Here is a 12550-nt window from a genome sequence, read left to right on the forward strand (position 1 = left end):
AGTCGAATTTATAGTGATAGGGATATATTTAAAGTGTGATGAATATATAAAATTTATGTGGATATATAGTATTTAAATGAATTAATTTAATAAAGGGATGATTAGAATATGCCGTAAATATAAATAATATTTTTTTAAAGTTTTATTAGGAATGACGTGAAATGTAATTATAAAAATATGGATAAGAATAACAGTACCCTAATATTAAATATAAATAAAAAAAAATTTCTTATTTTTTATCCGCACATCCTTCGTCGATCTACTATTCTATCAAACCTGCTCTCTCTCTCTCTCTCTCTCTATATATATATATAACTCAGGCCAGCTCATGTGTATTGATAGAGCAACTGGCGGAGGGGACAAGCGGATCTCGCATTGCAGTGATTTCTACTCAACTTCTTCATCAAGGTAGATTCAGATTTATTTGCGTAGAAATGGGCTTTATATGTTGATTTCGCATTCGATCTGATTGTTCTGAATGGTTTGATTGCAACACAACCTCGATCCAAGATTCTCTTCTTCTAGCTCCTTGGATTTTTTTTTTCTTCCCAAAATTGTTGTTTCTTGATGGTAATCTTCCTCTAGCTATAGCGTTTTCTCTTGAATTTTTGATGTGGTTGTTTATGGTTTACTCCTTGCCTTTAGAACCGGCCGGCCCTCAATTATAATTGGTGAAATACCCGGACCAAAACCCCAGGTGGCTCCTCCCTTGCTAGTCGGTGGTAAGCCTCTGCTCTCGTACAGTCCATGTAAATTTTGTCTATATCCTGCTTCTTCCAGTCATTCCCTTATTAGTAATTTAATTTTAAACACAAACTAATAGCAACCACTCTTTGAGTAAACTCAGATAATTTATTTCGGATTCAATATTATCTTTGTGCCTAATGTAACTAAATGAACACTATGAATTCATTCTCAGATGTCTTAATCTGATACTCTTGAATTCCAAAGTGCAGTTTAAGAAATCTGACTGATAATTTATATCCAGCCTATTCTAAACAGCTAAAGCAGTGTTACCAGTGAATAACAGACGTCAACTATCATTATTTTTTATATGTCTAACAAAAAGATGCAGGCTAAAGGTGGAATTTTGATAAGAACCTTTATTAGTAGAGCCCAAATATATCTGTCACTCGTAATTGCTTCTTCATATATACCTTTGATATTATTATGACGTGTCTCGTAAATATTTCTGTAACATCACACCCAACTTATCACTTCCTTTGACACAGTATCTTTTGCTTTTTAATGATCAGTAAATATTATACACAAATCTTGCATTTTTTTTTATCTGTTCTTTTTAACCAATCTCCAAATTAATTAAATTTCCTTGGAGTATACGTGAGATCAACTTGATCCTAATAAATGATATCGCTTTTCCTGAGAGTAGGAACCATAATACATTGATATGGCGGCATGCATGTTATTTTGCCTTTTCTGATTGCTTTTGTTCGTATGTGAATCATCTTCTATTTTATTTATTTATTGTTTTGTGAAATCCTATTTTCTGTGTTGACCGCTAAAGTTCAACTGATTATATTTTCTTTGAAGTAAATACTTCTGATTGGCAAGAACGCAAAAAGTGAAGTTTTACCTGTAAAAGTGGAAGCCTATCTGAAATAACAAAAATGGGAAAATGGGGTTTAGAGACAGATGGAGGTAAAGGTTAAGGAGGTTATAGAACTTCCTTCAATTAACTGGCATTCACTTTTTCAGAGGTTGTAAAACTACCATCATTGGCATTTACTTTTGAGGATGTTTATTGTTTTTCAATTTTTTTACTACTATAACTTGGCATTATATATATATATATATATATATATATATGAATGCATATTCTTTAAGGAGCTCTTATTGGATGAGTTAAGACCAGTAAACTAAAATAAAGTTTGAGAATTCTTTGATTTGATTGGGGAATGGTGCTAAACTACTAATCAAGAAATTGAATCTCTATCCCTTTTTTCCCGAAGCCATCACTCTAAATTTTATTTGACAATGAGTACTTAGTCAATAGCTGATCTTTTTCGAAAATGAATCTTATTTATAACCACTTCTGAAATTAATACTGCAGGTGTTATTCACTGGGTAGTTCTAGAAACAATATGTCTGGCACAGAGGAAGCCAAAGAGCAAGTAGAAGTCGTCATGGAGGACAGTGAAAAGTCCATGCCATCAACCCAGCAGGAGGTTTTGTTTAACTCACTATCTTTTGTGGTATCCCTAGATTTATACGTGCCATTTTCTTAGACGAAATTTCTCCCTTCTTTATAGGAAGAAGCCGTTAAGAAGAAATATGGGGGAATTATGCCCAAGAAACCCCCACTAATTTCAAAGGTTGTACTATTACTTTCAATTTTGCTTTTTTAATTGAAGTGCAGCTGCCAGGACCTGAATAGTTTCAGGTCCAGCTCCATCCTTTTCTCAAATATATACATTTGATATCAGGATCATGAACGTGCTTACTTTGATTCTGCTGATTGGGCTTTGGGAAAGGTACTTCCTCTTGTTGGCACCTTCATACTTGGAGCTTAAAGAAGTTAAAAACTGGCATAGTCAAACAGTACCTAACATCCATCAATGTTATATGATGACAGCAAGGTGCAGAGAAGCCCAAAGGACCACTTGAGGCTCTTCGACCAAAGTTACAGGTGAACTTTACCTGTACATGCTACTAATGACGGAGTGAAATGGCCTTTTATATACTGTGGCATGATTTGTCCGTCATCTTTAACTAAATACTGCTGCAAATTGCTTCTTCTGTTTCAACGTCCATCATTAATTCTCTGGCTAACCAGAAAATCAGCAAAAGCAGAATTTGTCGGCGCAAATGATTATTTTGCTCGAAATGATCAGATGATGAGTTGCTATCGTTGTGAAAGTTTCACTGCTTTGCTTAGTGACATAACTGATGAGTCCAAAATGGAGGATTCTAGTGCAAATAAACCTTAGCTCAAGCTATTCCCCACTCCCTCCTTTTCAATGTTTACTTTTTTGAATTCTTTAACTTCCAGCTTTAAGATTTCTTTTCTCCACCTAAATGACAAATATTGGTGGATCTAGAAGTGCCTGATTGGGAGAATGAGCTTAGAACATAGATTTATCTTTTTATGCGATTACAATGATATTAATCTAAAATTTTGATTTAGCTTTAGCCCCCGTTTGGCCCCCATTTTGTAGAAATGAAAATGGGTGGAATAGCTTTTTTTGGAAAAATGAGTGGTTGAAAAAGAAGGAAAAATTTTCAATTTACGTGTAATATTATTTTATGGAAGATTGTGTGATTGAAAATAAAAGAGAAAAAAATAAAATGTAATGGAATGTAATATTATTTTATAGTCACATCAATGAATGGATGATTTAACTGAATCCACTATTATAAGCCCCCGTTTGGCCCCCATTAATTTTCATTCCATTATATTCCATTTTTCTTTTTCTTATTTTCAGCCACACAATCTTACGTAAAATAATATTATACGTAAATCGAAAACTTTTTCTTCTTTTTCAACCATTCATTTTTCACAAAAAAAAACTATTCCATCCATTTCAATTCCAAAGAAATGGGGGCCAAACGGGGGCTTATATTATTTCTGAATTTAAAACTTTTCTTCCCCAATCCTGATTCTTTTTACCAAATATGGGAATAATTCGCCTCCTTAAAAACTATCTGGATGGTAATGAAGATTAATTACATCTAAAACTTTAAATAAATATGAGTGCTGAGATGGAAAATGTCATCTTGCTTTTCATTTTATTTTACAATCATCTGCTGATGTATCTTTTGCTTCCTTTTTGCGCTCAATGTTCTAGCCAACTCAACAGCAAACACGCTACCGTAAATCTCCTTATGCTCCATCAGCAGGTGAAGGTATGCATTATCATTGATTTTATTTCTTAATGGATTTGCCATTTTCGGTTAGATTCTTCCATATTTTTTTATTTTGCGTCCTCCTTTTGCCGTTTTTGTTTTATTGGCTTTTCACAAGTAAGTTGTGTTTTATGAATCATCACACGCGGGTAGGATGGTGAGAGCCTCAGTTCCCGATTTTTCTCCCTAAACGGCATCTTTTACTAATTTTTTTCCTTGCATCTTACCGCGCTTCTATATTTACATAGATGGAAGTTCTGCCCCATCCGAGGAGACGACTACAAATGAATGAGAAGCAGGCTTCGATTCTTTTCTTGTCGAGGTCATTGATTGTTGCTTAACTTGATGTATAAATGAGTGACCTGCTGCTGAAATAAAAACTGCGACCATGTTTTCGTACTTAAGGAAGAATTTACCTACACATTGTAATTGGTGCTGTATTTTTCCAGTCTGGAGTACTTCTTGATCTTGCTCCTGTTGTAGACTGTTTTTCTGCTTTGGTTCCAATTTCACCGTTAAGATTTCGGACCATTTGTTCGAGTTTCTAGACCATTTTGTTGTTTAACCTATTAGAAATTAGAAAACCAACTCGGAAGAATTTATACGTTCAATTTTCATATTCTAAGTACCCTTCATGTTGAAATTAGCTTCATTTTAAATTGAAGGGTTCAATTTTTCCCATACAAAATCTCAATAAAATATAAAATATTTTTACACGTGAACTGATAATTTTTTTTTTTAATCTACACATTTTTCAAAAAAATCACTTATCAAAAAATTTACATTAAAAAGACCTGAAATAATATAGCAATGATCCCACTATTACATAGACCAATGGTCGTTCCTACTAGAGACGAATAACATTATTCCTTTTATTTTCGATTGAGTTGTATCAACTGATGTGCCAAAAATTAGTTCAGAATCGAGCCGAAGACTTTCGCATGCTTTCTCCCCGTCCACGCCACTGGACAAGGAGATCAAGAAAATATTAAAAAAAAAAAAAAAAAAAAAAACAACAAAGTGGAATGCACTACCGATGCGATTTTTCACAAAAAAAAATCAGGAAAAAAAAATACTGTACAAGGAAAATAGAAAAGAAAACAGCTGAAATATTTAACAAAGATACTTCCATAGCTCTATCATAAAACTCGTGGGCTCCCTCTTTTACATTCCTTTGTTTTCAACTCCTAAGAAAATATAAAACCGAAAGTCTCAAACTGCTGCAAATTCCATAATAAATACATAATCCAAACAGGTATGCCAGGACAAGATCCTTCAATGTGGAGACTGTTTTGCGGTGGCACAAGTGTCAATGTGAATAAGAGTGATCATGATCAAACCTTCACCTCGGGAAACGAATGTCTAGTTCGTGACCATAAATTCCTTGGTTGTGAGCAGCACGAAAAGGGTGGATCTGCTTTGAGTTTGCCTGGAGTTCCATTTCGATTAGCCTTTGGAATGCCTCAGGAGGATTACCAAACGAATGATCAGGAGCTGGAACAATAATGGGAACATTTGTTAATTTCTAATCAAAATGGGGAAAAAACAAAACAAATCTCAGATTGAGTTGAATTTCTTGTTTCAGATATTAATGTAGATATGCATAATACGCACAAATTATGAGTAGTAGGAGTCATGCTTTGGCAGTTATATGCTCGTATTATCAGCAACAATGTTAAACCACAAAACTAGCGTCCAACTCAAAAATATAAAATATGAATCCAAGCATAAAAGCACACCAAGAACGATAAGCACTAAATGCTCATTTCATGAAGGGCCAAGCACCTGTAACGAATTTTTGAATAAGATCCATTTTCCAGATGAAAGGACACAAAAGGTGCTAAATTTTTACCCTTCGAGAAAATAAATAAAATTCAAAAATTCCTATTTGGTTTTCTGATAGATGCTTCTTCCTCTTACACAACAAACATTTTTCTAATTCAATGAGATGAGGTAGCCAACCGTCATTGCCCACTTCAAGAAAAAGATGCAATGCACCAGAAAATTCAAACAATTAGGTGTAACAAGTTAATAAAAAATTTAGTCCCTTGTGATTTCTGTTTACTTCGGTCAACATGCATGTCACTACCCATCATTTTACTATATATGAAAGTGGAAAAAGGTACTATCTACTTAATTCAACAAATTTTAGAAGTATTTCATTAGAATTTTTTCCAACACGTGATTCATTATTTGAAATGTTTTGATTTCTATAAATTTTTCAACTATAATATAACCACTCAAATTTTATCGTTACAGGCTACAGCTGACATCTCCAATTTTTTCCTAGCATGGTTCAAACAATAAAAGGCTATGTCTTCTACCTAGTGACACAGGATAACCATAATAATTATCTTAAGGACAGTTGACCGATTAATATAAATTGTATCTAATGTATCAAACAAAATAACAGTTTGAACACCTGATATTTATTAAATGTTTTGAGGATGCAGGAACTTCTTTAAATTTATTCCCCTTACCATAAGGTTTTCTTTGACCACAACAAACTAAGCTTTACTCTCGTGCACTTGAGGTTGGCCAAAAGCAAAACCATTTCGATTGGTAAAAAATTTCTGATTCCTTAAAGATGATAAATAAATAAATAACTTCAGTGAAACTTCTGTTAGCCTGTAGTTTGTTGACGTCATAATCCAAATTGTTGATATTTAATATCCAGATATGCTATGTCAGTACAAGAAGATTACTTAGGCTGGCAATAATCACCAATTACTACCATAATACATAATTTTTGTTGACTAAATATGGAGATTTCTTTTAAGTCTTGCCAAAATACGCACTTAATTTAGGCATAAAAGTAAGAAAAAGATTCTGATTCATTGTCTTACAATAATTATTATAGACAATTGATTTGACTTTTACTGTGATATTGAAATTCTTCTGTGTTTTTGTCCCATATTTTTTTCTCTCTTTCTATCCATCTCTCTCTCTTTCCCGTCCTACATCACCACCACTCTGTAGCACACAAAAAGCCCACTAATTCCTTTTGGTTCCAGAACCAGGATAACCACCTTTGGCCATAAACTTAACAGAGGATTTAGTGAACATATTGATACATTCTCATTACATCATATAGAATGATTTAAGTACTCCCATGTAGACTTCTATAACAATTAAAGCTGCAAGGTAATAACTAAATAAGGACAACATAATAAATACAGGAGTCAAGTAACACCAAAATGTAATTGTGGATGTTTATAATTATTCTAAGAAAGGTTTAGCTCTAACTAATTAGCAGATAAAAGCAAGTACAGAAATTAGTAATATTGTATCAAAGGCACATTGATGAAATAAGGAGTTCAAAGCAGGATGATAATTAGCAGGCGTTTTGACAGCCAAGAAGAGGTTACTAGGTTCTTATATCCTCAGGAATCAGCATAGAATGATCTTAGTATAAATTTTACTCTATAATAAACTGCAGTAATTAAATTTAATAAAAAAAAAAAGGAAAAGAAAAGAAAAGGTAGATATACTTATTCTTAATTTGTTTTTCACTAATCAAAGAACAATTCCACGACCTACTTCTCTTTCTTTTCAATTTCCAAGGAGATTAGATCCAGAATTTTGATTTTTTGAAGTTTTATAGTCTGTACAAATATTCTTTGATTTGATGTTTCCAAAATGCCTTGCTGTGGCGCTATTGACTTACCCTAATATGAATTGAAAAGGTTCAACCAAAAAGAATGTGGTATAAATATATCTCAGCTATAGTAAGCCGTATGGACACAAAAAGAAAACTGTAACAAGGGGGAGGTTTCTACCTGGCATTGGCATTCCAACGCTGCCAATGTTGGGTTGGTGGGGTCCAAAAGGAAACCCTTGCATTTGGTTCATGTCCTGAATAAAACTGGTTGTCTGATTGCCAGGATAAGGCACAGGAGCACCCCTTGGAATGTCACGTAACAGTTGGGGACGATTGCCTGTCATCGGCACAGGATGCAGCATTGAACGATGAGCATGGAGATTGTACCCTGCAATCCCTGAATTGGGATGACAAAAAGGAAGGCGAATAATATTTGCAGGAAATTGAGTATTGGCTGTACCATCATGATTGTACATACTCTCTGGACCCATGAACTTCGTCTGGGAACTCGTGTGAGAAGGATGAGAATCCAATGGATGGAATAATGGACTCCCATGACTCATATGTGGGCGCTGAAACTGGGGATGTGATGGTTGGACCTGAATATTGCGGCATGGAATCTCAGGATCTGTCTGTTCATAATGACCAGGTGCAAAGGGCAGACTTTCCGAACCTACAATGGTTCTTTTGTCTTTGATGACAGCATCCATAGCTGCCAGATTCTCAGCTATGTCAACATGCACGTTTGAAGACAAGAACTCATTTTTACTTGAATTTCCGGTTGGCATAAATGTCGATAACTGGGGATTCAGAGAATCTCCAACAGAAATTAAGCTCTCATATTCAGGCAGCTGAAATTCAACTGCCCCACTATAGCCACCATGTTTGGCCACTACTTCAGTCGGGTGTTTTGATGAATTTATTTGAGAATCATCAAATCCTAGCCAGTTCCCAGACTTGGCCAGGTTGGCTTGCTCTCTGTGATTTGAGCTCAAAACACTATTTTCATGACTTGGTCTTTGAAGTCCAATTTCATCAATAGTAGAAGAAAAAACACCATTTTCCATGAACGGTAAGTATAATCCATGAGGCTCCGAAGCATCAGCTTGCGCAGATGCATTTGAGCCTCTTTGGACAGAAATAGGTGCTTCAACTGATTGGAGCTCCTTCATGAAAGCTGTTCCAAAGAGCGTTTCAAGTGTAAGATTCTTTCCAGAATAATGAATATTACTAGTGTGCTCTTCAGCTTTAGGATCATCAATTGCAGTTCCAATTTCACGCTCTTCGGAAACTAGTACTTTGTCTCCAAAGCTGATGTCAGGAATGGGGCCCAGGGTCATAGTATTTGGGTCTGATCCCTTTTGCAACAATGAAAACAGGTGCTGAGATGCATGATCATCATGTTCTCTAGGCTGTTCAAAATTTTTGCTGGAAGCACTCCAGCTTTTCAACAGTGTCATTGTGTTCGAATTCTTTTGACTGTATTCTGACAAAATTGACTGTTCAAGGTCTTCGCATGTAAGAACCGTCGAACTTACTTCTTTTTCATTACTGCTCAACACCTCATCAGAGATGCCATTAGTTGCTGAGGGCATGTCAACTGAGAACTTACTAGTATGTTCGGAGCTCTCATGTGTAAAGTGCTCAGATTTTGCAGCAGAAACTTGTGATCTTTCTTTATCACTAGTGACAATTAACGAGAGTAAATCATTCGGTCTTCCAGCTGAGATGTCATTCACTGACTGTGCTTCTGTAATGCAACACAAAGGAACAGCACGGTGTAAATCACATCTTTCTAGGCTACTCACAAAACAGAATGCAAAATACTCATCGTCCATACCTTCTTCATAAAACCATTGGGCAAACTTTGAGGACTGAGTACATTTTGGGCTCCATGTGTCAGGAACTTTGCCATAGTGATGCTAGAGGGAAAAGGCAAGATATTAAGTATTTTAATGGAAGACGCAAGCAATGCAAATGGGAAGGAAAAGAAAAGGAGTAAGTTGGCCTACATGAATGTCAATACATAGATGAGAGAATCCTGTTCATTTGGCTAGGCCTAAAAGATCAATCACCCTAGACCTTGACAGACTAAATCTACCCAACTCAGTAAGTGTTTGTTCAAATATGATCAGCATGTTACACTTAAATTAAAAGTTTACCTTCGAGTAAATTTTGTAAGCGAATAAGTTTACAAGTAAATAATTCTTTTCTATTGGCCAAAATTGGAAATAAGTAAATTACTTCTTTTTTACGATAAGTTCAGAGTTATTATGCAAGTTTTTTCACTTAAAAGTAAGAAAAAAGCTATGCATCCAACATGTTTGGAAACAATTAAGTTACTTAGAATAACTATTTACTTATTTTAAACTTAGGGCATGTGACAAAAGAAGTCATAAAGACCAATTTGTCGATAAATAGGAGAGAAAAGTGTTGGTCCTGGTCCACATTGGTTCAAAATTTGATAAAGCAAGAATATCTGAAAAACTATAGTCAAGTTGAAGCCGAAAGTTGGAAACATGTTCTACACTATGACAAAATTTCGGGTCAAACACTAATAATGAGGGAAAGTAACAATCTACAACACGATTATACTTTTCATGGACAGGTACAAGTCAACTTGAGAAACACGAGCTACTGCAGGCAGCAAGCAAGAGTGATGGGGTTTAGACAGAATAAAAGAGTGTTCAAAAGAAAAGTGATTAGAGGTATGACTACCTCAGCTGAATCCACAGTGCTATCATCATTCATCGTTAGTGCACTGCCAAAAAATTTGTCCAGAACTGACAAATATTTTCCCTCGGACTTGCCAACAACTTTGTCCTCCAATGCTTTGGCATTAAGTTCAGACTCGTTCAAAATTCCATGGTCATATGAAAAACTAGTAGGATCACACTGATCTTCCATGTTGACTTTCTCGTGAGGCACACCTAAACTTGAGCGTGAATTCACAATCTTCCCCTCATTCAGAAGTGGTACACACTTATTCTTATCTTCAGTTTGCCCATCAATTGAGCTAATTTCTTTTGATAACTGTTGATCTAAACCATCAACATAACCATTTTGGATGGGGTTGGTTCTAAAATGCAGAAGTCTTTCCCCTGCTACACGCTTCCCAATCTGTAAGAGCAAAAGAAATTAGATACACGTGAGGAACAAAGACATAGAAGTTTCTGACAGAGCAATATACCATATAAAAGTATTAAGATCCTGGCTAGATATATAAAGCTTCCACTTGACAAATTTATCAATGGTGGGTACACGCATATTCTGATATTAGCATGTACATTCTTAGAATAAACAGTGCGTCCCAATCTTCAACTTCTTTGCCAGAGTAAGTTTCCCTTGCAATAGTTAAGGTAGAGTGAGAGAAAATTTTTAGTTGGCCACTACCTTCCGAGGGCATAACTAACTGTTGAAAAATCAGACGACTATCGTATCCAAAGTAGGCCAAATTTGGACAAGGAAAATAAAAAACATTATGGACAAATTATCTTTCTTGATAGTATCTAGAATAAAATAAAGGGGGGAAGAGAAAAGAATATAATTGTAGCCAGCAACGAAAATCAATTGATTTGTTTAAGCGTTATGTGGCAATGAAAGAGGATGAAAAAACCATCTATCAATCAACAAAGAAATGCCAAAAAAAAGAGTAAATCACTTGAAAAAGAGAGTTTTATTCCTTTCAAGCTCGTCACTGACTAATTAATTTAGCAAAGAACAAAAAACTAGGCAGCCAGATTGCAGCACATTACAAACAAGGGCACCACAAGAACTATAAAAGGGGAATATGAGAGGCTATGTTACTTAAGTAGATTATTGGCCAATGGTCAATCCGACAATCAATCATAGAGAGTAACCAAAAATAACATACCTCTGCTAAAGGGAATGGAACCAAAGAGTTCGTATCAGAACTCTTCTCCAGAATATTGTTAGTAAAACCTGGTGGAACAGGTGGTCTAGAAGCATTTGAAGAAAAGGAGGATTTTTCAGATTCATTACTCAAAATTGGAGTAGTAGCAGTCGAAACATCCAATTCACTAAACACTCCCAGAAGTCCCTTTTCATCTTTGTTACCCTCCAAAGATTCACAAAGGTCTGAGGCATTGCCAGCTTTATGCTTCTCCAGACTCATTTTCTGTTTCTCCTGAAGAGACTTCTGTTGTTCTTTTCTCATCAATACAAACGAATCTGGAAAGGAAGTCAAGATAAAACTCAGCAATGACAAAAAGAATGAAGTAGAAGACATATTAAACCAATATAGCAGCAGCAAAGGTACCAACCACACACGGCTCCAAGTAGAAAGGAAACATACCTCTTCTCCTCTTTTCTTCTTCTGCCCTATCATCACTTGTGTACTCCGTTGAACCAAAAGTTTCATCATTATAGGAATCAGTTTCTCTCCGAGAGTGAGGTATTGCCTGAAATAATTATGATTGCACAAGATTATGCTTAAAGAAATGACCACAGTTTTCTTAATATGGCACATGGCTGAACCGAGGTTTTTATAGCAATTTGGACACAGAAAAAGAAAGAAAACTATTGCTCACTGACTCAGACCTGGGAAACTGAGCTACCATTAATCAAATAGAATTTACAGGAAACTTAACCTTAAAAGAGCGCGGAGGTTGATATGGCTCATTCTTCTTGCCAAGTTGATAGTTCTCATTTGCTCGCACCTTTGCAGCTGAGATTCCAGCTGCATAACCAGATGGTCTTGGAAATGAACCACTTCCAAGAAGTCCATCATGCTCAGGAGTCATCCAAGACCTCTGAGATTGATGGCTGTATCTCCTTCCAGAATCTGCAAATGATGCGTGATAAAGTCATCAGACCATAAGAATAACTATCTGATAAAAATGTTGTAAATGGTGGAAAATTGAAAGGTGGACAAAATGACGAGGACATCATCTATTTTATTTCTAGTTGGACTTTATTTATGTTTTAGATTTTTATTTATGTAATTGGGCTTATATTGGCCCAAGTTCATTCTAGTAAGGGTTTTAGTTTTTACTATTTAACCCTAATTGCGATGTAATTTCAGTAGTTGATGAATGAATAATACTTTGGTGGATTGTGGCAAAA

The 12550-nt window shown here is 35.3% G+C and overlaps 2 protein-coding genes across 5 annotated transcripts; one reads left to right on the forward strand and one right to left on the reverse strand.

Annotated features, from left to right (window-relative positions):
• The first annotated feature begins 263 nt into the window (after positions 1 to 263).
• LOC111377046 lies at positions 264 to 4411 on the forward strand. 2 transcript variants are annotated; one of them, XM_023000080.1, is made up of 8 exons: positions 277 to 408; positions 646 to 722; positions 2072 to 2186; positions 2271 to 2333; positions 2445 to 2492; positions 2594 to 2647; positions 3807 to 3864; positions 4113 to 4411. In XM_023000080.1, exons 3-8 carry the CDS (start codon positions 2103 to 2105, stop codon positions 4154 to 4156), a joined length of 351 nt encoding a protein of 116 aa, XP_022855848.1. In that variant the 5' UTR covers positions 277 to 408; positions 646 to 722; positions 2072 to 2102; the 3' UTR covers positions 4157 to 4411. The 2 variants fall into 2 exon arrangements, with proteins under 2 accessions (XP_022855847.1, XP_022855848.1); XM_023000079.1 differs by lacking the exon at positions 646 to 722 and having other exon boundaries at positions 264 to 408.
• Positions 4412 to 4953: 542 nt separating this feature from the next.
• LOC111377047 lies at positions 4954 to 12294 on the reverse strand. 3 transcript variants are annotated; one of them, XM_023000083.1, is made up of 8 exons: positions 12076 to 12294; positions 11781 to 11886; positions 11340 to 11656; positions 10184 to 10585; positions 9306 to 9387; positions 7926 to 9215; positions 7644 to 7802; positions 4954 to 5358 (listed from the first exon to the last, which is right to left on the reverse strand). In XM_023000083.1, exons 1-8 carry the CDS (start codon positions 12226 to 12228, stop codon positions 5207 to 5209), a joined length of 2661 nt encoding a protein of 886 aa, XP_022855851.1. In that variant the 5' UTR covers positions 12229 to 12294; the 3' UTR covers positions 4954 to 5206. The 3 variants fall into 3 exon arrangements, with proteins under 3 accessions (XP_022855851.1, XP_022855850.1, XP_022855849.1); XM_023000082.1 differs by having other exon boundaries at positions 7644 to 7853; XM_023000081.1 differs by having other exon boundaries at positions 7644 to 9215.
• Between the last annotated feature and the right edge of the window lie 256 nt (positions 12295 to 12550).

The sequence above is a fragment of the Olea europaea genome, unplaced genomic scaffold (genome assembly GCF_002742605.1).
Source record: "Olea europaea var. sylvestris unplaced genomic scaffold, O_europaea_v1 scaffold1600, whole genome shotgun sequence".
Classification (NCBI taxonomy): Eukaryota; Viridiplantae; Streptophyta; class Magnoliopsida; order Lamiales; family Oleaceae; genus Olea; species Olea europaea.